The sequence below is a fragment of the Diadema antillarum genome, unplaced genomic scaffold (assembly GCF_040938485.1).
Source record: "Diadema antillarum isolate AM-2024a unplaced genomic scaffold, OU_Dant_1.0 seq00000698_RagTag, whole genome shotgun sequence".
NCBI classification, from domain to species: Eukaryota; Metazoa; Echinodermata; class Echinoidea; order Diadematoida; family Diadematidae; genus Diadema; species Diadema antillarum.
In genome coordinates, this window is record NW_027271603.1 from 599,904 (window position 1) to 627,758 (window position 27,855).

Here is a 27,855-nt window from a genome sequence, read left to right on the forward strand (position 1 = left end):
TATTCCTCTAATCGGTCTGATAAAGTTGATTGTTGCACACACTATCTGATGGCCATTTGATCTTCATTGCTAAGCAAAGTAAGAAGTTAGTTAGAAGTTAGTCACCACATCTGCAAATATATCATATATTGGGTTCATTTACTGTAATTCATTCTTGATAATTGCATCCCTCAGTGAGTCTGATAAGGTTGATTGTTGCACACAGTATTTGATGGCCATGTGATCTTCAATGCCAAGATAGATACGTACAGTTGTAGTAAGAAGTTAGGGTCACTGCTTGTACAATGTCTCCATTCATCTGCCATGCTATATTTCTGAACTCTTGATGTATCTATCATTCTTTCTTACTTCTCCTCTCTCCACCTTAATAGCAAACCCTCAAGATGTCCCTCCTGTAATGAAGCCCTACAATTTGTAAGTACTGCCACTACTCTGTTCTGATATCCTCTAAATGACAGTGACTTGCCCAACAACACTTTACACAAATTGCTTCAGTCTTCGCTGCATTCACAGTCAAGTGCAATCTGAGGCAATTCAGCACATTCTTCCTGATGTCCTCAATTTGCAAAGACTTAGATCTCTGCAACACAAGTCCTGGACTCCTGAACACAAGTTGACTGCTGCTCATCTAGTATCATATCAACAAGAGAGAAGCTCTGTCTAACTCTGTGCCAAATTGTTGCCTGCACTTTTTTGACACAATGTGATATGTGACATGGTGAAAACCTTTGTGACACCCAGACTGATATGCAGGAATCTCAGATTCTCTCTCACATTCTGATGTCCATCTGAAAGCCACCACAATTGGGTTTACCATCACATCTCTGTCATCATGGTCCTTGCCATCACACAGCCATGCCATCATAAAGCAATGATCTTGTTGGCTTCCCTAATCCCACTGAGGTAGGCCCCTGTGACAGTCTGGGGGAAGTTCCTGTTGGTGGCCTGGTGGGTGACATGAGAATAATCACAGCTCAGAATAACAGAAAGATTGGAAGAGCATTGGAAGTGGTGCTACACAAGCAAACAGATAATACTGAGTTTTGGGGCTTTTTTCTGCAACACATTAAAAGCTCACTTTCACCATGGCAACAAGTCATAATAATTATCCATTTACTTCCACATTGAGTGCTTGATATGATTTAACTTTTATAGATACCTCACTGCTGTCATGAAATAATGAAATAGTTAAAGCAAGAGGAAATAATGTACTGTACATTAAGTGTAATTTTGATCAAACATCTGTAATCAAAATACCCGGTAATAATACGCATTATGCAGTCATTGTAGAAATAGGGTCACATGCAACCACTATACATTTGAATCGCAAAATTTTGTCTTAGAGTAAAGCTTCCAATTTGCCTCTAAGAAGATTTTAAAACCAATGAATTGACTCTGACATACTAAAAAAAAAGTCACCCCTTGCAAGAATTTATTTCTTGACCAATTGCATGATACGAAAACCAAAACATAACGAAGGAAAATTTAACCCATAGAATGACGGTTAGTTTGTAGGAGTGAAAGAAAGTAGAGCTACAGTCCAGCGACAATACATTGTATTGAACAGCAATGACAATTATAAGCAGCAGAAGAAGCACAAAGAGAACAACAGTGAATTTCACATTTGAATGGAATAATTCTTACCTCTCCAGCAAAGTAGAGTTTCTCATTGACCGAATCAGCGATGATGTCATAGGTGTCCCCGCTGGCTCCCGCTGCAATGAAGCTGTAGGACATTCGGGCAAACTCGTCCTTGTGCCACTGAGTCACAAAGTATCGGGTGGGTTCCGGGACGGTCTGGCCAGGAAACACCACAAGCAAACAAGAATATTAGAAAGAAACATCAAATAAGACTCAACCCCCTGGAGATGGAGAAATACAAAACTTCCAGCCAGCTGACGTTCATACATACAAAAATCATGAAAACAAATTTATGGAACTTTCCAAATTTTTCACAAATTTGTGATATTAGTGGCAACAAAATATGCAAATTAGATCCAGTAATTGTTGTGTTGTAATAACCACCAATGATGACTGTTATGGAGTTGCCATCGCTTAGCAAGTCTTACAAGACATGAGAGAAACTACAACATTTCAAAACTGCATTTCATGTCTCACAATATTGTACTGCTCTGTTTTGTTTTGGTTTGTCATGCTTTGTTTTGTTTTACTTTCATTTATTACCAAAGCATTATTAGTACACTGCCAGTGACTGACAGTTCTACATTTGGAGTGTTTTCAATTTGCTCTCTATCTGTGTCACCTCGGACACAGAGCATAATTACACCTTAAGGACATGATCTAATCTAGGAGTGTTTGGCTGAAGTCCATGACAATCATGGCAGCAATCCAAGACAGGTGGAATCTGTGTGTGCACCCAAAGTCACCTGTTCTGGTTTAACCTAAAACAATTTGAGTCCTTGTGCACTGGTCACATTTCATTCATGCATTTCACACTGCTGGGTCATTACACTGATGGGCTAACAGGATATCTTACTCTGACCCATCTCAGCAGTCAGTAGATCCTCTTGAGCTTTTCCTACCACAGCAATCAACCATTCCAAAGTCATCGTTCTAACAGTCAGGTGCATGTAACCATACATTACAAAACCAACAAAAAGTTTATTTTACATGAGGACTCAAAATAGGTGAAATGGTTCAACCTACGTAATCTTTAGATTTTTATATTTGCCGAAAGAGCAATTCCTCTTTTACATAATTCTTACAATTGGGATTACGAAATAATGCGAAAGAGTGATTATTGCAGTTTATCTACAACATAGTCTTGTAGAGAAGTGTGATGAGAATGTTTTAATGGCCCCTTTCAGTTTCTCAAAAATGCTGTACACACACTTCACTTTTCACTTTGATAACTTTTGACAGGATGATGCCACTGCTTTGAAAGTTAATTGCAGTAATGAATGGATGTGTTTAATGAGTGTAAAAGATTTCAGCTTAACTTAATAATCTCTTCATTATGGCAAGCAGTGGTTACTATGGAGTTTACATCCTGGTTTTTTTTTTTTCGTTTTTTTTTCCTATTCACTACTTGAGCGCAGCATGGTGAGGAGACCCTACACTTCAAAGTCTCTTTTCTTGAGTAGTAGTAAACACCTTTCTGGGGTGCATACATTCTATCCATTATTTTGATAGGTTAGGAAACTCTATTTGTAATAGAGTTATACATAATTTCAAAGCTTAGAGTCTGCTCTTTCAGAATCTGCCCTGAACTAAAAATCCATGTCGGGCGACTTTTTGGTGATTATGTGATGCAGGGCCACATATAATAATTGATGTGAGGGGAGAAAATACAGTCAACTTCACCTATCAATTGAATCTGAGGGAACAGGAGAAAATTCTCCATTTAATGTAAATTTTGCCCAACACAACAAAGTTACTACATGTCTACATCCACCCAGGGAATAATTTGTCTTTGCCATAGCCAATCATCAAATTTGTGCAAGGTCAACTTGGACAAGGTTAGACTACTGCAGCTTGGAATTGTTTGCACCTTTAATATCACTGTTTACCATTGGGGGCAGTGACTAAAAAAAATGTTTGAATTATCACATTTGATGCATATGTATAGGTCTGTTGTATCACAAAACACCCTATAACACACACAAAAATTGCAATAAAGCCACATATATAAGGAGATATCACTAATCTTCTCAATGAACCGTCACAGTGATGGTTTATTCTAGAAACAGTTTTTAATCAAACTATTGTCTACATTTTGTATATTCAACAATACTTAACATTGATTATACTGACTAACATTTTCATATAGGGTATCTCTATCCCTAACTTATATTTCAGAACTATTTCGAAGCATTAAGGCTGGATTTTTTTTATCTGTAAATATTAGCAAGGGGCTTTAACCCACTTGACTCACCTCCTTTGGGAAGAGTTTCCTCAGACATTCCACACACTTGTCAACCACCTCCTTCTCTGACATCTCTTTGAATTTTTCCACAGCAGTGCCACTCACTATTGTTGTCAGGATGTGTGAGTCGGACTTCTTGTTCTGAAATATCACCACAGTGTGAAATAAGCAATTGTAATTATTTCTTCTTCTTTTTTCTTGCTCTGCATAGACATGCTTATGCATATCACTCCATCTGGAAACCTCAAGAGAACACATTCCATTTCAATGGCAAGATATTAAGCATGATATTATAAGATTCTATGCAGCCTATTTACTTTTTTCAGATAAAAATAGATGGACCTGGTTTGTAACCAATAGCAAAACTAGAGAAGCACTCTGAGAGCGCAGACCTCCGCCAAGCATGCAGCTCATTTCCACCACTGATCTTGTTTTTCCATAGTATCAGTGATTTCCACCCATACGTACTTAGGCACCATGCTGAAAGTGTTTATAGTGTGCTGAAAGTCGCCCAATTTCCCAATATAGAAGCCTTTGTTACGTCATAAACCCTCAGCTGCACGACGCGCCTCGCCCTAGCAGAAACTAGAGCACGCACTTTAGTGCGCGCATGCAAACCTCAAATGCGCCCAGCCTGAACTCCCAAGTTCATTGACCCTACCTGCCAAAATATCAAAAATCCTTCATAAATTCCCCCAAAATTCTCGGATCACTACCAGAAGTTAATCGTTTGTTACTTGTGTCATTTTCAACCTTTCCTGCAAGTTTCATCCCAATCCGTTAACTACTTTTTGAGTTATTTTGCACACGGACAAACTAACTAAATAACGAACTTAACTAATGAACAAACCAACGGTAACGAAAACATAACCTCCTCCCTTGGCGGAGGTAATAACACAGCATGACATAAGAAGTGGGGGAAAATGCCTACAAATGTTACGCGATATTACTTCAATCTGCCTTTACAAAGAATAAAGACACAGACAGATGGATGGACAAACAAACAAAAACAAAAACAATCAGGGAAAAAGATGAAAACTCTACTCACTCCACTTGACATGTCATAGAAGACTGAGAAGAATCCTCTCTCCTCTGGGTCAAGGGGAATGTGGCCAAAGTAATCGTTATCCTGCACCATCCTATCCCAAAACCTCTCAGGGAACTGTAGGGCAACCTGTGAATCACAGCAAACATTCAAAAAACGTCACTGGACCATGTGGGCTTGTTACAATGCTCACGGATATGGTACTTGTTCATACATTTGCAAGATTTTGCTCAAATTTTCACAGTTACTTGTATCACCTCATTCACTGAGAATAAATTACTGTGTACGCCATAGACACATTTATTTAGTGAGTCTAATTTTTATTGCAAATTGGGGCTTCCAGAAAATTTTGCAAGTGGTAAATTCACGATCATGGAGAACAGTACAAACAGAAAAATATATGTGTACATGTCACACAGAGTTAACATTTTTGTATGTTTTTAAATTTGCACATAGTAAAATTCCCCAAAATAAGAACCATGCAATATATATGACATACACAGTAATTGATGGTTCTATTACTCCATCATCTATGCATTATTTCCAACAATGAGTATATCTGTTTTCCATGTTCGATGTGATCCAATATGTAAAAGCCCTTCTTCTACGTTGTATTTTTTTTTTATGAAAGTCCTCCATAAGGATAGATGCTATCTTCAAAATGGTTGAACACTAAGTTTGGGGAAGAACGATGGTTGTCACCACCAATCAACTGCTGACATTCTGACAAGTCTATCTAACTCACATTTAAATTTTACTCTGACATCAGTGTCAGTACACTCAAATATCACTAGCTGTGAGATTTAATAATAACAGAAAATTGCCAGAAACCTTAGTACGGTACCTTTTCTGTGATGCCAGCACCAAGGCTGTTTATTGCGTCCCTTTTCTCCTCAGGGAGGGGAGGGGTGAAGTGGATGGTATCTGCCTGGAGGAGTGCTAGGGGTACAGTGACCAAGACCTGCAGTCAAACATGTGTGAGATAGAAACTGCTGCAAGTTATAGTCTGAGTACCTAAAGTGGACTTGGGTAACATTTGGGAAACATTTGTGGATATGTACAGTTACTCCAGGTACAGAGAATGGAACTGTAAAACAACGCTGCAGATCTAAATGCTCATTTACTCTTTACTGAATTCCTATCTGAAGATATCATTTTCTTTTGTGACTATCAAACTGTGTTGGCTTGCACTAAGTGTCACACCAGATGCAAATTTGAAGCAGCTTCTTTCTCAGCCACAGAACAGAGAGGGCTTGGTATGGGTGGAAAGAGTGTGAAGTATGTGAATATGAACAAAGGGCTTTGGCTTACCCTGCAAAAAAACTTTGATTCATGTGATGAAGGTCCATGTGTATTTTTATTTGCCATACAGGATTTGTGGTGACAATGTAAGGTAATTAAAGACACTCGGTCGTGGCGAGTGGTTTGTGCGGCACGGAGGCGAACGCAACACGCTGCCTCCCCCATTCTGTATCAAATGTAGTGACCCCCGAATGAGAATAGCGCTGGCTCAATGGGTCAGCGAAAATACGGTAGGCTACAAGAGAGCTCCCTGTGCTTATCTCCTAACCCAAAATGGCTGTCCCAGCGAGCCACGAGAGCTTCCGAATGGACGCACACTTTCAGTGCGCATGCGCATGAAGAGAGGCCAAAAGAGACACGCGTCTTCTTGCCTCTCTCCTCCAATCACCGCAGCTCGCGGTGACAATATTTGTGTATGATGCGTACACACACACGCACACACACACACACACACACACACACACACACACACACACACACACACACACACGCCGCAGCGTCTTCTGGCCTCTCTCCTCCAATCACCGCAGCTCGCGGTGACAATGTTTGTGTATGATGCGTACACACACACACACACACACACACTTGTCTCAGTGGTAGCATTGTCCCACACGTTTATGGAGATAGCATTGCGCAATTGCATGCACAAACTTCGGTCGTTCGGAGTTTACGTACCATTAGGGATGGCGATCGGCTGCCTTTAAAGGCATAATTTATCATTTGCAGATGAAACAAAAACCCAGCATTCGTGCTTTGAAATAGTTCTAAAATGTGAGTTAGGGATAGAAACAACCACTGTAAAATCCATAAAATCGATGTTAAGTATTGTTAGTGAATAGTTATAATGAAAATGTTTCCAGACTAAACCATCTACAGTTACAGTTTACTGAGAAAAATACAGATGTCTCCTTTCTATATTTTAGGCATTATCATGAAAATTTTATATGATAGGATATTTTGTGGTACAACAAACCTACACATATGCATTAAATGTCCTACCTTGAAATTTTTTTAAAATCATTGTTCCCAAAGGTAAACAGGGACTTTAATTATTCCACTGTCAATAAAAGGACCCACATAGGATCATTTCAGTTGTATGTGTGGTTGCCGCTCTTCTGCATCACTGGAATATAACTGAAAACAGTATTACAAAGCACATCACGATAAAATGCCAATTGCTCACTAATTTGTCCATTGTCAGTTACCCTACACAATCACTGTGTGGGTGCATTGTGATAGAGTGAATAAGGTTTGCTGGCTTGTGAGCAGGAAATCATGGATTCAAATCCTGCTTAGTGCTGACATCCTGTGACAAGATACTTTACCCATCTTGCCTGTCTCACCCTGGGTGTATAAAAAAAAAGGTATGTGATGATGCAGATATGGCAATGGCAGGCCCCTCTGGAAGAACAGAGCTCTTTCTGACTAAGCTACAGCCAGTGGGGGAAGACTATGATTTTCAAATTAAGAATTCATGAACTGAAACTTGAAAGTATTCTAAAACAGTGAGCTTAAATATTTGATTGTAAATTCTGCTGTTACCTCCCTGGACCTCATATTGTAAAACATGATATTTTTGCAGCATGAAATTTCAGCGAATTGGAGCCAACGGCCTTTTTTGCGGCATGAAATTTTCGCAAGTTGCCTCTAACATTTAACGCGTATAGTGTAGACAAGAACTTTCACATGCATTTTAATTTTGCAAATCTTGGCTCTCGCGAATTTAGCGAAATTAAAATGCATGCAAACATTCCTCGTTTTACAGCATCTCAGTGAGAAAAGCTCATACCACTGACCTTTTCTGCCTTGAAGTCTTTGCCGCTTTTCGTCTTCACAACGACCTTCTGTCCTGAGTAATCGACTGAGGTCACCACCTCCTTTAGTCTCACATCCAGGCCCTTGGACAATTCTGACAAGATGGTTCCATAGCCCTCCTTGAGGAATGAGTGGTCCCCAGCAAACTGAGCGAATGCCTCATTTTGGTCCCAGTGTAGGGATGACACCTTGGTGATGGAGATAAGCATGTTAACAGGCAACAACAAGGGTTCATTAGATCTTGCTGGAGTTACACCAAGGTTTACCAATCAGAGAGTGGTCTATGTTAGGCAATTAAGGGGTTTACTCTTCAGTAAACACTTGCATTAATTAATGTGAGAATTCTCAAAGGAGATCAAAAGTGAAAAACTGACTTCTTAAAACAAAAACTGGCACCCAATTTCCACAAGCTATTAATTTCTTTCACAGCTGCAGGATTTCAAATACATGTACACTATACACTTCAATATGTCTTTTTGCCAAAGATACAACTAAACTTGACAAATATGTTTGAGTCAGTCCTGATTTGTGATTAAGTGTCATGCAAATAATGTGATACTTGATAATGGTTTTTATGTTCTGTACAGGGATATAGCAGGGATGAGTAACTAAGAAAGAAAGCTCATATCACGGCTGATATCAGACCTACTTACATTGGAGAGACTGCTGCCACAAGCGTACTCAAGATTGCAGACATGAAATTGAAGTAGTTTGTCTTCCTCCTCCGTGAACGTTAGGTTCGTCTCATCCATGAACGTTTGATGCATGTCCATGATTTTCTCTGAAAACAATGTCACATGGGAGTCATAAATAACACAGCATGGCTCTCCTAAAGATTCCAACATCCAGAGTATATATCATCATGGCTTAAAAGACATCAATGGGATGCATAATTTTACATACATTGTGAAACAAAGTTATTCTAAAAGACAATCAAACAAAATTGTTCAAGTTAATGGTCCCTGTGCCTAAATTGTTGTGACACTAGTTCTGAAGTTGCAGCATAATTTGCATAATATTATGGAGAGAGGTGTAAGATAGAAAACTATGTTCAAATGAGAAGTTTTGAACTACATGCACATATAATGCAACACATGAGGCTTTCACTTTCTTAAATCAAATTCCAGCATTGACAAAAACAACAACAAGAAATCCAGACTTTTAGATAGGTAAGTACCATGCACTGGACTTTCTGGACTTTCTATAAATATTTAGTTTTGTTCTTGACTGTAGATATAAGAAGTTGTTTAGCCTAAGCTTTGATACATCATATTCTGTTCTTGATACAACTTAGAATGGAGACAGACTCATTTTGTTACACTTCACTTCATTTGACATGGAAGGGAATTTTTTAACTATTGTATTAGTCAATCTTACAGTTACATGTCAGAGAACGACTGCGCCATCAGCATTATGTAAGAAACATTTGCTGAACAATAATCTTGTAAAACTAAACATGAACCTTCACAGAAAGGTGCTTTACACTTGTAAATACATACTGTCAAAACACATACATGCTTCTAGACAAATGTTGTGCTTTATAACAGATGTTTACATTCTGAGGATCAATGGTAAGGAAAACTAGAAAATGATGAACTCTTCACATTACAAGTTAACCCATTGAGGACAGGCGGATTTTGCTACAAGACACATTTCCCATAGACACCTGCCTGAGTATACTTTGGAATTTTCCTCAATGGGTTAATACTGTTCCACACTATCCCACACTTACTGCCTAGAGGTACATCTGTTTCTGAGTGTTTGTCTTTCCGCCATTCTGCGATGGCATCCAGCATTGCATTGAAGTGGAACTCTACCCGTTTGTCTGTGTGTGTGTCTGTCACAGCGCCCCCTACTGTCAAGAGGTCACATCGCTCATGCATCTTCCTCATTTTGAAGCCACCCTGGTGGTGATTATGGAAAGAGATACAATGCATATAATAAGTCATTTCTTTTAGAACACGAGTTTACAAGAAAATTCTGAATGGTTGTATAGACAACACTCACTCCTACAATTGCCAGCAGTATATCTAATGTGATATCATTGTTCGACATAAACACATATTACTTCAAGGACACATTCTTTGATATCAAGTCCCAAGTTCCATTGATGACTGCAATGATAAGAATACACTGGGCTGAAACATGTAAATCATTCAACTGGTTTCTACAACTACATACATGCAAAATATCAAATTCACATCAATACAATACAATAAATCTTGTACAAGCAGAGTTTTCTTCTGACACATAATAACACACATGGTCATAAAATGCATACTTTATACGATAAAAATACCCATAATTCGAATGTTTCCTACACTCCGGGTTCAATACATCAAATGCACATGATTTTCTCTTCCATTCTGTCCACTAAATTGATTCTTGATTTAAACAAAGTCTGACCTTGAGCAAATATCAAGTAAAAGAGCAAATACAAAACTATCAAAGGCGTGAATAAAACATCCCATCTGCCATAGATTCAGTATTCGTGCACTACAACTAAATCAGAGGTGGTTGAACTACCATCTACATCCTGACCAAGTTTGCAGGGTAGGGAGCAAGGCCCACACACAGCTAGGGCTCACCTGTTCACACATCAGGGCAATAGGGTTGTTAATGCACCCATTCACAATCTGGGCACCTTTACCCACACAGGTGCCCAGTGAGTCGTCATCCCAGACGCGGCCCCCAATCCTGTCCCGGGCCTCCAAGACGGTGACATCACAACCCAGGTTGGTCAGGTGTCTGGCTGCAGCCAATCCTGCGGCTCCGGCACCTATCACTACCAGCTTTCCCTGTGGGGTGTCAGACATATATAAATCAAATTGGACCAAATTACTCAGACATACACTGCAATGCTTCTCAAGCTCAAGGATTAACACACATGTTTTTCGGCAAAGTGAAACAAAAAAGAAAGCTTATGTATGTTAATGTTGACCAGGTGAAGCTTTAATGATAACTATACCTCTTGTAATGCCTAGCAATTGGAGCTCAAATGACCATAAGCTCCTTGTGTCAGGCATACCATATTTTTTTTTTTCAAATTGAAAACCATATAATTGCTTGTGATCAAGCTATGAGCAGACTGTGAAATCTGAGTAAGAGATAATCAACAAGTAGAAGTTATGCACTCAATCATTCATCCAGTGGTTAACTTCTTTCCCACCGAGCAATATACAATTAACTAGATATATCGCTACGGCGACTGATATGCCTCCGCCATAATGCATGGTTCTCCTAATAGGTCTATAGTACAATGTCTTGACAATGTGTGATGACAGTTTCACACAATTGGCAAAATATTAAAATGACAGGTTTGACACAAATGTGCTGAATGTTCACTTTCCTAGAACTAGGTTCAATTGGATGAATGATTAAAATGTCAGAGTGCAGGTATTTGGGGAACTGATGATTTTTACTTGACTTTTGACCCTTTTATAAGTTTATGCATTGAGTAATTTTCAAGGTATAGAGAAAAAGTATAATTTCAGTATCAAATGGGAAAATAGCATTATCTAAACCTGGCCTTTGACCTTTGACCTCACAGTTCCAAAGAGAATCACTGTTAGGTTGAACATGCATAAATATGTAAGTTTCATGATGATACCTTGAGTTACTTTTGAGATATGGAGGAAAAAGTGCAATTCAGCACTTTCACTTGACCTTTGACCTTTTACCTTTTGGCAAGAAACTTCCCACAGAATATATATTAGGTAATACATGTATACATCAAGTAAAAAAACAAAACAAAACCTTCAGGCATTGCATAAATATAAGGAAAGTAGTGATATTTTGAGGAGTTGACCTTGACCTTTGACCCCCTGACCTTTGAACCATGACCCCTAACTTCCCTAGACAATCACTGCCCATTGGAACAAGCATATATACTAAGTTCCATGAAGATACCTTGAACCATTTGCGAGATATGGAGAAAAACATGAATTTTCAACCTTTTTTTTTCACAAAATAACCTGTGACCTTTGACCTTTGACCCCGTGACCCTAAAATCCAAACAAAGTATTATCCCCCCAGGATATACCCTCATACCAAGTTTGATGTAAAACCACCACACGGTTCTTGAGATATCGACAAAAACAAAACGGGACGGACGTACGGACGGACGGACGGACGACCCGAAAACATAATGCCTCCGGCCGCTTCGTTGGCGGAGGCATAAAAAAGACAGAAACAGGAGCCACTGTGAATGCACTGATGTATTTCCAGCTCGGAGGAAATAAGACCATAAACTTGCCTTGATGACATCACGGCAGATTTGGAGTTCCTTTGGTGGGTCCTTGAGGAGCCCTGTGTTGATGAGTCCCTTCCGTGTCAGGAAGGCTACGATTGGTTCCAGGATCTCGGCACATTTGATGCGGACCAGGCCTCGAACAATGAGCCTCTCTGTACATTTCTGTGCTGTGAGGAATTGCTGATGTCGGCAACAGACACATGCACACAGACAAAAGATGCACACAAAAGATTATTCAACATACATGTACATCAGTGAAAGTACACTCTTGTTGTAACAAAGAGATTTTTCTAGACCAAGTTAATGGTGCCATGGTAGGTTCCATGGTAAGCTAAGAAGTGCAAACAAATTGAGTTCATTTTTTTTCCCAATTCAACTGGCATAATAAACGATTTGAGGTCACATTGTCTCAGATCACATCTTTTTTTCTTTTTTTTTCAGGTAATTTGCAAACTTGTTACACTCTGTGGGTGGATTTGTGTTGACTTGACTTGACAACTTGACTTGACTCGACTTGAATTGACCCTGTTTTTTATGTTTTGTTGCAGAAGTCCCAGGTTCTGGGGTAGGCAGCAGGTGGCTTAATGTCTAACATCTGCCTTCCATGTGACCCTGTCCCACAGGTTAATAAGGGTCAGGGCACACATCTTACTGTCAGCCCTGACACATTCAGACCAGGGTCCTGTTTCATAAAGCTGTTCGTTCAGTTACACATGACTTTATGAATGACTGGAATATGAAATACCAATATGTGTTGTCCATTTTTTTCTTACATTTTTACAAAGTATGACTGTACGTCAATATTTCATCTACACTGTGGCAAAAATACACTTTCAACGAAAAACATGAGTTAACATGTAAGAATAATCATTATTATCTGCAAATTTCAATTTTAGCTATTGAAATCAAATAAGATTAGGAAACCCACTTGGCTTGCCATATTCAAGTCATTCGTAAAGTCGTGCATAACTTTACCAACAACTTTATGAAACTGGGCCAAGGTCTTCGTCAGTCTCCCATGTCGTCTAGAGCTGGGAATCAGCATTCTGTTCATGATTTGGACTCACCTTGCAGTTTTGTGCCCAGAGGGCCAGGACTAGATTCCTGAGGGCGAGGTACATCTGCTGCTCCTTCTCAAACTCAGGGAACTCTTCTACCTCCTCATGCTCCATCACATCAGGACAGATGCAGAGCGCCTTCCCCTGCTCGTCTGGCTGGTAGAACGGCTGGAAATAGGGGCTCACTCCAGCAGCTTTTGGACAAAAGGTAAAAACACATTTCAGTTTACAATACAACTTAACAATGACATCATTTCTATTCACTCCATCAATCTTCAGTTTCTCATACTCCTACACTGTACTTCTTCATCTCCACCGAGACAGCCCTATACATCACAGCATTAAACATTATAATGTACATAAATCCAACAAGAAAATTTCTTTTGTCCATCTCATTTCTCATGCACAATACTGAATACCATGAAGTTTGTGCAAATTGTATTTCAGCAGTTCCTCGCATCACCTTCAAGAGAGAAAGAGAGAGAGAGAACAAGAGCATCAAAGAGAGGGAGAGAGTATGTGAGAGAATGAAAGAGAAAGAGAGGGAGAAGAGCATTGAAATTCTGTCAGTTCTTTTCTCAAATAACATGTGTGGGTAGATTAAGATTCATTTTGTACAAAAATTCATAAGAATGTGAAGCAGAACTTTTCAAACATACCTACAGAGCTCTCTCCGTCACTCATCCATGTACCTGATAGTCAAGGGAACAATCATTAACAAGAATATTAAACACTAAAGTCTCATGAATTTCTTGTTCCTTTCAACTTATTTCAATTTTATCAGGAAAATAGCATTTATGATAAGAAAATATCAACATACAGATACAAAAACAACTGAGTACAAATTAGGTGAAACTTTGAAATGAATGTACAAAACTATCCAGATATGAAAATAAACTTTATTATCAATTTACAGTGGCTACAATCTTGCAAAGAAGGAGAAATATGCTCGGGCCGACATACCAGGAATCTTGGTAAGTCAATGACCCTACTACAAAATTGGATGCAAGGAAATACGGAGAACAGATTTCTATTTAGACTAAACAATTGACTGGAAAAAAAAAAAAACAAGATAAAAATATTTATGGTACTACATGAAGAAGACTTAGAGAAGCCACATGATGCAACAGTAAGTCATACATTAATGACATGTGAAAACATAAATGGAACCATAAATGAAGGTAATGATAATTCAAGTGGCAACAGACACAATTTTCTCTGACATGTTAGGGTGTAATTATTGCATAACTTTTGATAGAACACAGGATATTAGGAAATTTGTTGGACTTATAAACGTGACACACAAGATGAATTTGCAACTGTAGCAAAGGAGCGGCAGTCCAATAGGGTTCCCAAACTAGCTCGCTAGATGGACCAGGTGCTAATAAAAACACCAGTATATAAGTGCCTTATAAATGCAATTATTATTATTATTATTACCATTAATATGAGGTGTACTTAACAAAATGAACCACGAGTAGCAATGTCAACCGAAATTGAACGTTTCCAATTTTGTGAGAACCACCTTTCTGAGAGTATCATGAATTCCACAGAACCAAGAATTACTTTAAATATCATCTATCAACATATCATGTAACTGACTTCAATGAGTACAGAAATCAATATATGAATTCCTGAAAATAAACTAATTACTATGCATCGGAACTGAAAACCAATCACAACAAGATAATGGCAAAATAATTAGCACACACAAACAACAAAGATACAATGACAATTTGCATAAGGAAGTTTGGACAAAGACATTAACAGTTTAAATGTGAGGTCACAAACTGCTCTTTGGGTTACCAAACTCTCTCAGCCCCACACTCACCATCTTTCCTGGAAGCTACAGGGCAGGAGGCACTCAGACCTACACCATCAGGGAAGTACGATGTGAGGAAGGGTGCAGCTGGAGAAAACTTGAGGAGTGGGGGCATGACGAGGAGAGAGAGCCACTCAAGGTCAAAGGTCTGTATCACCCGATGGTCCTGAGTCACACTGCAGTGGTTATCCGCTGCTCCCTTAAAGACCAATCAGTCAGAAACACAGATAAACAATAACAACATTGGCATCACCATGGTAACAAGTTATCACACATTCACTCCCTGATTATTGTGACCAAGCATCTAAGAGCACAAGTAGACGATAGCAACATTGGCATCATCTTTGATTAGGATTTTATATATTGTACATTCTGGAATCTTGTACTGGTAAATCATCACCCACTTATTGCAAAGGCTACATTTGGGGGACGAAGAGTGTAAGAATCACAGACTAAAGTGAATTCAAAATTTGCCAGATCATATATCTCACATGGTACATGTTAATCATGACATAATAAATATCACGTGGTATTTGTCATTAGCGTTACTGCAATCCAACATCTCACTATGGATTGCACTCAGTGTTTTCAAGAGCAATCACAATATCAATGCTATGCATCACTTCACATCGCTGTAGGTAATTATTATTGTTCTACTGCTTAAATTCTAGACAATGGAAAGTTGTTACATATTTTCTTTCCAGGAGAGCTAAAAGGGTTGAACATAAATGGATATATTGGAAAACTATCATCATTTCATGTGATGATAGTGATGCATGTGAAGACAGTGATATCATGAGATGCACTACAATCTTTTTTGTTTTCATCATCATCACATAGCATGACCTATAGCCCCTACTATCATCTTTATTGAGATATCATAATAACTACCAACCTTTTTGTTGTCACCAGGCTGGTATCCACAGACAAAGTTTTTGCAGACTTCAAAAGTCAGTTCCTGGCCCACTGGCAGTTCTCTCCACTTGTCACAGCCTGGCTGTGTGCACTGCACCCAGTAGGGCAGCACACGGTCCGCCATGTAGGACTTTAGACTGGGCTCCGTCTTGCCGTTACTCCCCCACACTCGCTTCCAGTTAGCAACCAGTTGGTAGCCCTGCCGATGGCTGTAAGTTGCAAAAATACAATCATGAATTCTTTGATTAACCTTCCCTTACTAGTTGACAGCCACATGCAGTATTAAAACTATCAATAAAATATCAATGATTGTAAGGATCATAGATCAAGAATACAGCCACTGTTTTACTTGGGAGAGCAAAAGTAGCACCAATCCAATTTGAAGTTAGTTACTTTTCAATCTAACTTGCAGCATACATACACTGTAGTAAGATTATCAAACAAACCAAATTTTAAAACAAGGCAATCGCCAAATTGTGTCTCGCCCATTCGCGTACAAGGAATTAATATTTTTTGTAACTCCCACAAGTTAATTGATCTGCTTATGACCTTTGACCTTGTGGTGACCTTCAACACCCTAAGGGACATTTACCATCCAAGTTGGGTCACAAACGGACAAAGGGATCAAAAGTAATGAGCCATAATCGAAACGCGCCATAAAAACTTAACATTGGGCCCTAAAAATTTGTTGACCCCTTTCTGTGACCTTTGACCTTGTGATGACCTTTAAAGCCCAAACAAAGTTCTGGTACGCCTGCAAAAGTTGTCAAATTTCGCTCCCAAATGTGAACGTATGCTTAGGAAATGTGCAGGATAACGATGTTATTGCAAGATATTCGATGGGTAACGACGAAAATGCGAAATATTAGCCAAAAAGGTTCAGTCTCAGTACTTACCCGAACGGGGTCAGGCTAAACTCGGACTCGGGGATAACTCGGCTTCGCTTTTGACGGCGGGATGAGTTTTAATGGTTGTCCCTCTGATTGTACAGTGTTGTCCTATGGGAGCGGACTGTATAAACTGTGTTCTGGCTACTCACAGTAATGGTCCGAGTTGTTACAACGCGCGCATCAAAAACCTCTTTTGCGCGCATGCAAAATTAGTGTGCGCCTATCAAGCACCTCTAAAACAATCAAAGGCGCTTGATAAACAACAACAAAAACTCCAAAGACCGCGCGTCTCAGCAACTGAGGACCGCGCGCTGTCATTTTTGTTTTGTTTTGTACAGGATTACGTTAGCACCTGTGGTTAGCACGCACTTTCCTGTCCATTCAGTTAGGCCGCATTTGGTATTATGCAGTGGCCGGTAGAATGTGGCGATCACTAACTGCGTGTGAATTGTCTGAAGTAGGGTCGAATTTTTCCCGAGACCGAGTTAGTCTGGAGCCTTCTGGAATAAAAGTCGGTTTTCCTACTATTATTATTTTTCTCAAAATACTCCAAACCGACTCATCATTCCGGCAAACCGCGTCAGCCAGGTAAGTTTCTTAGTGGACTCTTTCGATATATTGCAAGCAAAAATGAAATGGTGCTAGACGGGTTCTCAAGCACTTACCGAAACTTAGTTTTCACTTTAACTCCCTAAGGGACATCTACTGCCAAGTTTGGTCACAAACGGACATAGGGATCAAAAGTTATGAGCCACAATCAAAACGCGCCCTAAAAACATAACATTGGGCCCTTAAAGTTTGTTGACCCCTGTCTGTGACCTTTGACCTTGTGACGACCTTCACCTCCCCAAGGGACATCTTCCATCCAAGTTTGGTCACAAACGGACAAAGGGATCAAAAGTTATGAGCCATAAACGAAATACGCCCTAAAAACTTAACATTGGGCCCTAACAGTTCGTTGGCCCCTGTCTGTAACCTTTGACCTTGTGGTTACCTTCAACTTCCCAAGAGACATCTACCATCACCCAAGTTTGATTGCCATTGTAGCAACATGTGCTGAGTTACGTGTGATAAGAGAGTCTTGCAAGTAAACTTTAACGTATGACCGCAAATGACCTTTGACCTTATCATGTGACCTCTTACGGCACCATAACATGAGGGTACCCCCAGTGCATCCATCACCCAAGTTTGATTGCCATTGTAGCAACATGTGTCGAGTTACATGTGATAAGAGAGTCTTGCAAGTAAACTTTAACGTATGACCTCAAATGACCTTTGACCTTATCCTGTGACCTCCAACGGCACCATAACATGAAGGTATCCCCAGTGCATCTATGACCCAAGTTAGGTTGTAATCCAAGCAACTTTAAATATGTGAAGTTATTTGTCAAAAGAGTGTCTTGCAGGTAAACTTTAACATAGAATGACCTTTGACCTTATCCTGTGACCTCCAACGGCACCATAACATGAAGGTATCCCCAGTGCATCTATGACCCAAGTTAGGTTGTAATCCAAGCAACTTTAAATATGTGAAGTTATTTGTCAAAAGAGTGTCTTGCAGGTAAACTTTAACATAGAAAAGAGAGTCTTGCACATACTCTTTAATATATGACCTCAAATGACCTTTGACATCATCACATGACTTCTGACAACACCATAACATGAAGATACCCCTAGTGCTTCTATCACCCAAGTGTGGCTGCCATTGCTGTAACAGTTGCCAAGTTATGTATCATAAGAGAGTCTTGCAGGTAAACTTTAACATTTGTGACGGACGACGGACGACGGACGGACGCCATTTGGATCCCTTAGTCTCGCCTTCACCTCCGGTGGGCGAGACAAAAATGGTTACACTAAATACATTTCCATTGATATGAAATTTCACAGAGAACCATCCCAAACTATTGCCTTAAAGCTTCTGTTTACCTTTGGGAGCAGTGATTTTAAAAATGTTCAAGATATCACATTTGATGCATATAGTTTTCGCAATAAAGTCTAAAATACAAGGAGATATCAGTATTTTTCTCAATAAACCGTAACTGTAGACAGTCTATTCTGGAAACATTTTTGTTATAACTATTGTTCACATTTGTATTCAACAATACTTAACATCAATTTTACTGATTCATATTTTTACAGTAGTTGTTTCTATCCCTAACTCATATTTTAGAACTAGTTCTAATGCACTAATGCTGGGTTTTTGTTTCATCTGCCAATAGTAAATTATGCCTTTAAAATATTTGTATGTAGCATAATCCCAATCTAAATCCTTTACCGTGAGCATTGAGTCCTAACTCTCAAGACTAATCCTTGACAGCAATACTGCATCCCTAATACCTCACAGTGTTACTGGAGATGGGGTGCACATCACAGAGGATCAAACCTAACAGCAGGTTACAAGTCAAATGGAGCTTACCTCCTGTAGAAGTAGTCAAAGCACTCATTGCAGTGGTGCTCACCGGCTGATAAATGGTACCAACGAGAAGTGTGTCCGTCTCCAGCGCATCTTGAGTGGGAGACAGGGTATTGAATAGAGAGAGTAAGAGAAGATGGGATGGGAACATATTGGGGAGGTAAGAGAGATTTGGGGAGGGAGAGACATCCAGACAGATAAATGGACAGACAGACAGACAGATATAAAATAAAAGAAAGAAATACAAAGAAAATAGATTATTACTTACACTTTGCACTTTAGTAACACAATGCATTAAGATTACAATTTGCATTTTATATCTGAAAATATCAATATCTGATATTACAGAGTATAATACTCTAAGATTTGCCAGGAAGGGCTACTTGGCAACAGTATCTCATAGTTACAATGTTTTAATGTTTGTAGTGCTTACTGCTCGATAGAATTACAGATTCAAACAGATCTTGGCGATTTAGCCCTGTTTAGATCCAGGGTCAATACCGACTGACCACATTGTTACACCACTAAGGTGGCATAATACATGGTGCTAAAATGCCCTTGCGCTACTTTATTCCACTCCACAGACATCAAAGGCACATGTGTTTGTTCTACTAGGATTCAGCTAAATTGCAGCAGAAAATGTTGGCTTTCCAAAGCACTTTCCCTAGTACCAGATAACTTCTGGAGCTTTCCGCAATAGCATCATGGGGATGACAGTCATGAGGTCACATATAGCACAGCTCTTCAAACATTGTGGCTCCAATATGACATTGTAGACACCTGTCACCTGACTCTGTTATGGTTGGCATGTGGTGACAAATACAGCCTTACTTGGCAGCTACTCAAGTTTGAGCAAGGTTTTGATCTGTGTATATGGGACTATCCAGCGGCCACACAAAACCACTTTGGTCTCTACAAGGTCTGTGGTTTACACACACATTTTTTTGTGTGTGGACATATATGTATTTTACACAAATACATGTACATGGTGTTCACAGCCTGTGTACTGTTCTTTGTGTTGTGTTTAAGTGGCTCAATGTGGTCCTTAAAATCAAATTTTTCCTAGTAGTTGATAACATGGCCCTAACATTGTAACGAAAATGTAGTGAGATATATTGCACAGCGCATTTCAACAAAACTGCTGCGACTTCATTTGAAAGAAGCAAATAATGTAGTGAGTCACCTCATGACAATTTGAAATTGAGGTACACTAGTACGTCACACCACAACTGTATGAACAACAAAAGTCTGTATATGAATCATGAATCAAACAGTAATACACGCATTGCCAGAAGTATTCTTCATAGAATGTGGCACTGAGCCTATAATCATGCAGGTCCTTTCCAATCTTCAAATGAGGGCTGCTAGTTTTGCAACTGACACATTTATTAAGACTCTTCTCCATGACAATACAGTTGGCACACAAAGCCTCCAGTTACAGCTTTTCTTTGAAGTGTTCAGACAAAAATGACAAATGTGTATACTCAGAAATAAACTATAAATGTAGAGTGCTTTCCTGAGGACTCTAAACAGGGGTCTCTCTTATCCTCGCTGAATTAATTTCTTTTAATATGCTTGTTTTCATCTGACATGTCTTCTGGAGGTCCTCTTGAGGTTCTCCTACATGTAGACAGGGGGACTCTAAATGGTGTACAAGTCTTGTTTTGCGACATGAATGAATTCAAAGTGATGCTTGTTACTTGTGACAGATTAAAGATTATGAATAGTTTGAGGGGAAAACCATCCTTCCACTCTAGAAAAAGACTACAAAAAGAGCAATAAAAACCCTCTGACTTCCATGCAAGCAAAATATTCATATTGAATGAGCAAATCACTGTTATCTTTTGTGTCTCATTGTTGCAACAAAATGCTTACTGAAGATAATAATAATTATCATAATCAATAATGATGAATGCTTATAACTGAAATGATATAATAGGGAAAGATAGAAATGAACTTGTACTAAATGCAATATTTTATGTCTGCCTTCTTTCACAAGCTAAAAAAAAAACAGACTTGGAGTATATACACAAAGTGCATAGCACAATTACAACAAGGAAAAGTAGAAATTACGCGGTACGTAATATATGTCCCCGCCGGAAGTAGCATTTAGTAGCAAAATGTACAATATAGGTAAAAAGATGAAGGTCAAAGGTCAAAGAAGTCAAAGGTCAAAATTCTAAGTTTTGAAGCCCTCACCTAGTGCCATCACATAAAGCAAACGGAATCGAAATCGGGTTAGAAATGGCGAAGGAGTAGCATTTTGTAGCCAATGTACAATATAGGTAAAAAAATCAAGGTCAAAGGTCAAAGAAGTCAAAGGTCAAAATTCTGTGTAGAAGTTTTGAAGCCCTCACCTAGTGCCATCACTTAAAGCAAACGGAATTGAAATCGGGTTACAAATGGCAAAGGAGTAGCATTTTGTAGCAAAATGTACAATATAGGTCAAAAATCAAGGTCAAAGGTCAAAGAAGTCAAAGGTCAAAATTCTGTGTACAAGTTTTGAAGCCCTCACCTAGTGCCATCACATAAAGCAAACGGAATCAAAATCGGGTTAGAAATGGCAAAGGAGTAGCATTTTGTAGGCAATGTACAATATAGGTCAAAAATCAAGGTCAAAGGTCAAAGAAGTCAAAGGTCAAAATTCTGTGTAGAAGTTTTGAAGCCCTCACCTAGTGCCATCACTTAAAGCAAACGGAATTGAAATCGGGTTACAAATGGCGAAGGAGTAGCATTTTGTAGCAAAATGTACAATATAGGTCAAAAATCAAGGTCAAAGGTCAAAGAAGTCAAAGGTCAAAATTCTGTGTAGAAGTTTTGAAGCCCTCACCTAGTGCCATCATATAAAGCAAACGGAATCAAAATCAGGTTAGAAATGGCGAAGGAGTAGCATTTTGAAGCAAAATGTACAATATAGGTCAAAGGTCAAGGTCAAAGGTCACAATTGAAATTCTGTATAGAAGTTTCAAAGCTCCCATGTAGTGCTATCATATAAAGCAAACAGAATCAAAATCGGGTTAGAAATGGCGAAGGAGTAGCATTTTGAACATTTTGATCACACACGGACGCACACACGGACGCACACACGGACGGACACACACACGTATGGAGCCCGTTTCATAGTCCCCTGCTCGAACTCGTTCGGCGGGGACAATTAACAGAATAGAATATTGTACACATACCAAAAACACACTATAACTCACATACACTTGTACCTGTATTAGTTTGGACAATAAACTTAAACTGTTGATTTGGTAACTGGAGTGACATACTTGGGGGTTGCCTTGGCAAAGCACTGAGGGATCTTTGCTGGACATCGAGCCTTCTCACAGCTCCTGACTGGCTTCTTGGCCTCCTTCTCCCCTTTCTTCCCCTCCCCACTGGTCTCTGGGGAGCGTTTTTGGCTCGGACGTTGGGTGGACCTCGGAGCATTTGGGGTGGACTTTGGCGTACTCTGGGGGGTCACGGCTGGCGTCTTTGGCTGCTTTGGCGGCTTAGGCGGGGGGTCATCTTCATCGGCATACTTCGCCGGTTTGCGCTTGATCCTCGTTGACATCACTGGCCGGCTCATCTAACAGACAATTGGAGAGTATTACTGTCGTAACATTTAATCAATGCGATACAGCCATGTTCATTTTTATAATAGCTGACTTTTTCCTTGAGTAACATACAATGTATATCATTTAGCAAGCTACTGTATATAAATGCTCACAAAGATTCACACTGAAATGCAAATTTTACACTAAAATTGATCTTTCCAGCCAGATGGACACCAGTACTAATAGGGAACTTACCATTTTCAAAAATGTACTGTTTCGGTGTGTTGGTGGGAGACAAACTTAGAAAGATGATATAACTGAGAAGTGAACACATTGATACAATGTAGCTGAGAGGATAAGTGTCTTCATTCATGAAATGCTACGATATACTGTACATACAAGCAGTTACACAGAGGTTCAATTGTTTCAGGAAGAGTAGGCATGGTGTTATGTTAAAGGGTGTGTACAGTTCTGGTCGAGGTGAGGATTTAGCTTTTAACATTTTGTGAGATATTCAGAAACCATTCTATGAGATGCCAAAGAGCATGCAATTCTAAAGGGTATCAAAAGTTTATTTGATGAAAATCGGTCTTGAAATGGCTGATATATCCAAAAACAAGGTGAAACAAAGAGATCCTAATAAAGTTATGGCATGTCGCCTTTTATTATTATCACTTTTTTGGATATTTCAGCCATTTCAAAACCAATTTTCATCAAATAAACGTTAAATCCTTCTTAAAATTACATGCTCTTTCATATTTCATAAGAGGTTTCTCATTATCTCTCTTAGAAATGTTCAAAACATGAATCCCTTACCTCAACCAGTACTGTACAGTCCCTTTAAATTCTACTTGGAAGGTGGTCTCGTGATGTTTATGGAAGTTTGTTGGGCAAGAGGTGGTGGTTAGACTATGGAATGCATGCAGGCGTGGGAATTATGAAGAGATACATGTAAAGGGAAGGCCAGACAGGCAGGGTGATGATGATCAAGAATTATTCCATTCAGTGGTTTGTGGATACTACTGTACACTGTATAACCACACACACAAAAAAAAAAAGCTCATTCCAAGGGCATAGTTCTGAGTACTGAATTATTACACCATACAACGTACCTCCTACAATGTCTATTTAGAGCATGGCAACATAGCAGGCAGAATCTTGTCAATGTTGAGAGTCAATAACGTTGCCCAAATGCATGTCGGAGATGCAATATAACATCCTAAAAAGTCTCATTTTAACATGACACTTAAGAGCATTATCTCAATACAGTGGTCATATTTCCTTTCAGATGAGAAAAGTAAAGACTACACACAATACCATACTGATCAATACTAACTGTGTGAAATCACTTGTTTTTGTAGGTTTCAAATTGGGCAAGGTTTACCATACTCTAAATGGAGAGGGGTGAATTTGACTCAACACTAAACCTAAACTTAAACTTAAACCTAAAAGCCAAAACAACTACTGACATGAAATACAGATGAGGATGCACCATGAAATTTTCACTGCGCTTTTAAATACCAAATACATTGAATAGCATTTGTCAAAAACTCATATTTACTCAAGGCCTGTTAGTGCCTTCTGTACATACTCACTCAAAATGGAAATGGCTGCAGTGAAGTCTAAACTGAAAGTAACCACAACATCCCTGAGAGGAACTTAACACCATGCCAGACTGGTCTTAAATGTACCTTAAAACATCAACATTAAGAAGCACACTGCCCATATGATTACCCAGAAAAGGAAACTACATATCCACACGTACCATCACACGAGTGAATGTACAATTGTACATTATGTGTAGTATCAACAAAATGTGACATGACATGAAAATGGTTGTGATTGTCAGCATGTAGGGCACAATGCCAGTCTTCTTCTTCTTCTTCTTCTTCTTCTTCTTCTTCTTCTTCTTCTTCTTCTCCTCCTCCTTCTTCTTCTTCTTCATCATCATCAGGGCAATTCTGCAGTTAGGTGGACATGACATGGATAAAAGAAATGTGTCTCTTTATCTTACTCTTTAATCTAGGTATCAACTAATGCCATGGATGTTCACCAATCATTAAGGTCTTCAAATTCAGTAGATTTTATCTTTCGTATTGATTGATTTCGCGAGATCTAAAACCATCATTTAAAATGTACATGTGGGACTGGGGATGCTGAAATTCACTTCAATGCACATTACAGTGGGTTCCTTTGAAAATTTTTCCTCAAAGTTTTGCTAAAGGGTAAAAGATAAATACATTTAAATACTCCAGAAGTCATGTGACATTTTGTCAATTACAAAAGGGTGAAATGACCTGCGGAATTACTCCGGACAAATGTAACGTTACTAACCGTAATATCATGCACGCGACTAAACCCGAGCGAGCGAACGAGCGAGGGGGGAGGGGAGGGTTGATGGGGAGGGGAGGGTGTGGATGTAACGTTACTAACGTTACTAACCGTAACGTTACTAACCATGCTTTTGGGGGTCTAGCTAAAAAATTATTGGTCGAACTGCTAAAAAACATTGTGTGAACATTTGTCATGATGCAATAATTGAAATTAATGCAACACTTTGTTTGAAGTAACTTGAATTTTTGCACACTTTTTGTTACAAGACATTGATTTTTTTGTCATGTCCTTTTTTCGTAACGTTACTAACCAGCCCTTTAAGTTGCCATAGCAATGCTATCATTTCTTGGATTGTATTCATTCTTTTCTGTATCATAAACCTGGGAATGATGAACATGTTTTTGACATAATTTTGGCTTGAAATGAATAAATGGTAATTTAGTAGTAAAAACAAATATCTAAATTTGTTCAAATGTAACGTTACTAACCGCGGAATTGCCCATCAGAATCTTGCTCTAGATGGAAAACCCAGAGTAAACAACACTCTATGGAGACCGAAGATACATATACAAGGATCTCAATCCAGAAACCTTCACACGACCATCTGTGTTACAAAAGGTCACTGAAAAGATTCAGAAAGCTGTATGCTTCATCCATGAGGACTACAAATGGAGCACATTGTCATGACAACTTGTCCCATAACTGGGGTTGGGTCCACTCCAGACTCGTCTCTAGTCTATGCAATCCACAGCTACCTCCTGCATCTTCCAAGACAAACAGGTGTAGGACCACACACACACACAGTGTACACAGAGTATATTCAAGCACCAAGCAATGCCATGTAAACCAAAGACTATAACATGTACCATCGCTCACTTCATCCAAGGACTACACTTGAATGCAGGAATGGAATCACCTCAGCACTGATATTAGAGTTGCTCCCAACATTACTGCATAATGTACATTTGAAACTTAACCAGATGAAGTTTATCGTTAAAGAATTTGTCACAAACGCATGCTTCAAAATTTAAGTGTATTCAATAGCACTCATCCTTCCCATGTACACAACAAGCAGTACAGGTGATTGTTTCTTCAAGACCTGTAGATACAGGTACAGAAAATCACACGGCTGTAAGTACTCTTTCCATCAATGCAGAGTGAGAATCTGGAAGAAACTCCTCATCACAACAGTTGATCTACAGCTTTGATTGAAACCTTCCACATGGCTGATATATCTCTGCTATCAGATGCATGCAGCTTCCTGTTGAAATTGCACTCCTGCAAACCTGAGGTAGTGGCTCAGCCATTTAAAATACTTTCACTCTTCACAGCACATACTCTACAAAGGTATATTTCCATCGTTGGCTTCAAGATTACATGCATCCAATCCCAGTGTGTAGCTTTCAAAGAAAAAACAAAGCACAAAATGGCATGTACTACGTGACAGAGAAAGCCTGAAAGGAAGCAAAAAAAAAAAGTCATGAAATACAATTTTAACAGCTACATGTACTGTTTACATGTATAGTACATGAACAAATGTACAGTACATGTGTATGTACACATACACTGTATGGATGTCATGTCCTACGACAAATTCGTATTTTCATTTCGAATGCCTTCTATACATGTACAACTATAAATTCTTTAAACTACAATGTACAACTACAAATGTATCTCTTTCTCTTTTACTCAATCTTCATATGTAATGGTGGAATGCTTAAAAATAATTCTGAAATGAGCATATTGTATTTGTAACAATGATTAAAAGTGTTCTGTCTTCCTAATACTTGAAAAACATTTGGAAGCAATATAAAGAAAGTTGACTGCTTGAGAAACAAACCCAGGTGTACCTATGTAACTGTCAATGATGAGGATGATGATGATGCAGCATTGTTAAGTCAATATACAATTGTAGATACAGCTGTATGAATCTGATCTAGGACTTACAATTGTAACCACAGCTGTCAAGCTGAATGTCAACAATATGCAGGATATAATAGAATCTATTGTACACTGTAGTACTGGTAGAGTCAGAGTGACAAATACTAATACTATGCTAAATGTAAAGTACGCTGATCTCAAGTCACTCAAACCTTCGTTTATTTGTCACTGACAAACTGGCTGGGCCATTCGATTTCACTTCAAACCTTGCAATTGTTGCATCCTACACTAAATACAGTTTTTTACTTTTGTACTTGTAACATGTAAGTAAGTAATTTATAGAAGTGTCTACTGCAAGAATTGTAAAATAATTAAATTACGTACTAACATCACCATCGCCTCATAATATAGGGCCGTAAAGTGCACAATCGCCAAAAATTTATTAAATTCTACTGTTGTCATAACATAAAAAGTAACATCTGGGACTGTACAAAAGACACCGCGATGAAACAAAGACATTGGCAAACGCTTATATGCACCACTAACGACACCACGACCAGGGTTAAGAGCTTGACACATTCATCATGATAAAAATCTAAGGTATTCGATTCTGATTTTATCCCCACACTTTCAAGGATAATATGTTCATCTTTTGATAGCAGTTCCTCTTACCTTGACTGATCCTCCACGGAACGCTACCGCT

General features: G+C 39.0%; 1 protein-coding gene across 1 annotated transcript; it reads right to left on the reverse strand.

Moving 5' to 3' along the window:
• Positions 1–746: 746 nt before the first annotated feature.
• Positions 747–27,855, reverse strand: LOC139737681 (lysine-specific histone demethylase 2-like). Its single transcript, XM_071648360.1, has 17 exons — positions 27,825–27,855; positions 22,671–22,969; positions 19,402–19,491; positions 16,076–16,304; positions 15,190–15,379; positions 14,018–14,050; positions 13,368–13,552; positions 12,304–12,480; positions 10,637–10,846; positions 9,781–9,952; positions 8,702–8,829; positions 8,030–8,236; positions 5,776–5,892; positions 4,935–5,060; positions 3,896–4,027; positions 1,645–1,797; positions 747–945 (listed from the first exon to the last, which is right to left on the reverse strand). The coding sequence occupies exons 2-17, from the start codon at positions 22,967–22,969 to the stop codon at positions 862–864; spliced, it is 2,532 nt and encodes an 843-aa protein (XP_071504461.1). The 5' UTR covers positions 27,825–27,855; the 3' UTR covers positions 747–861.

Excerpts from the sequence above, each read along its gene's own strand:
- LOC139737681 (XM_071648360.1), bottom strand. The coding sequence starts at position 22,969 with ATGAGCCGGCCAGTGATGTCAACGAGGATCAAGCGCAAACCGGCGAAG. Across the intron at positions 19,492-22,670 it reads TTTGCCAAGGCAACCCCCAA|ATGCGCTGGAGACGGACACA; the intron begins GTATGTCACTCC and ends CTCCCACTCAAG. Across the intron at positions 16,305-19,401 it reads TTTGACTACTTCTACAGGAG|CCATCGGCAGGGCTACCAAC; the intron begins GTAAGCTCCATT and ends TGCAACTTACAG.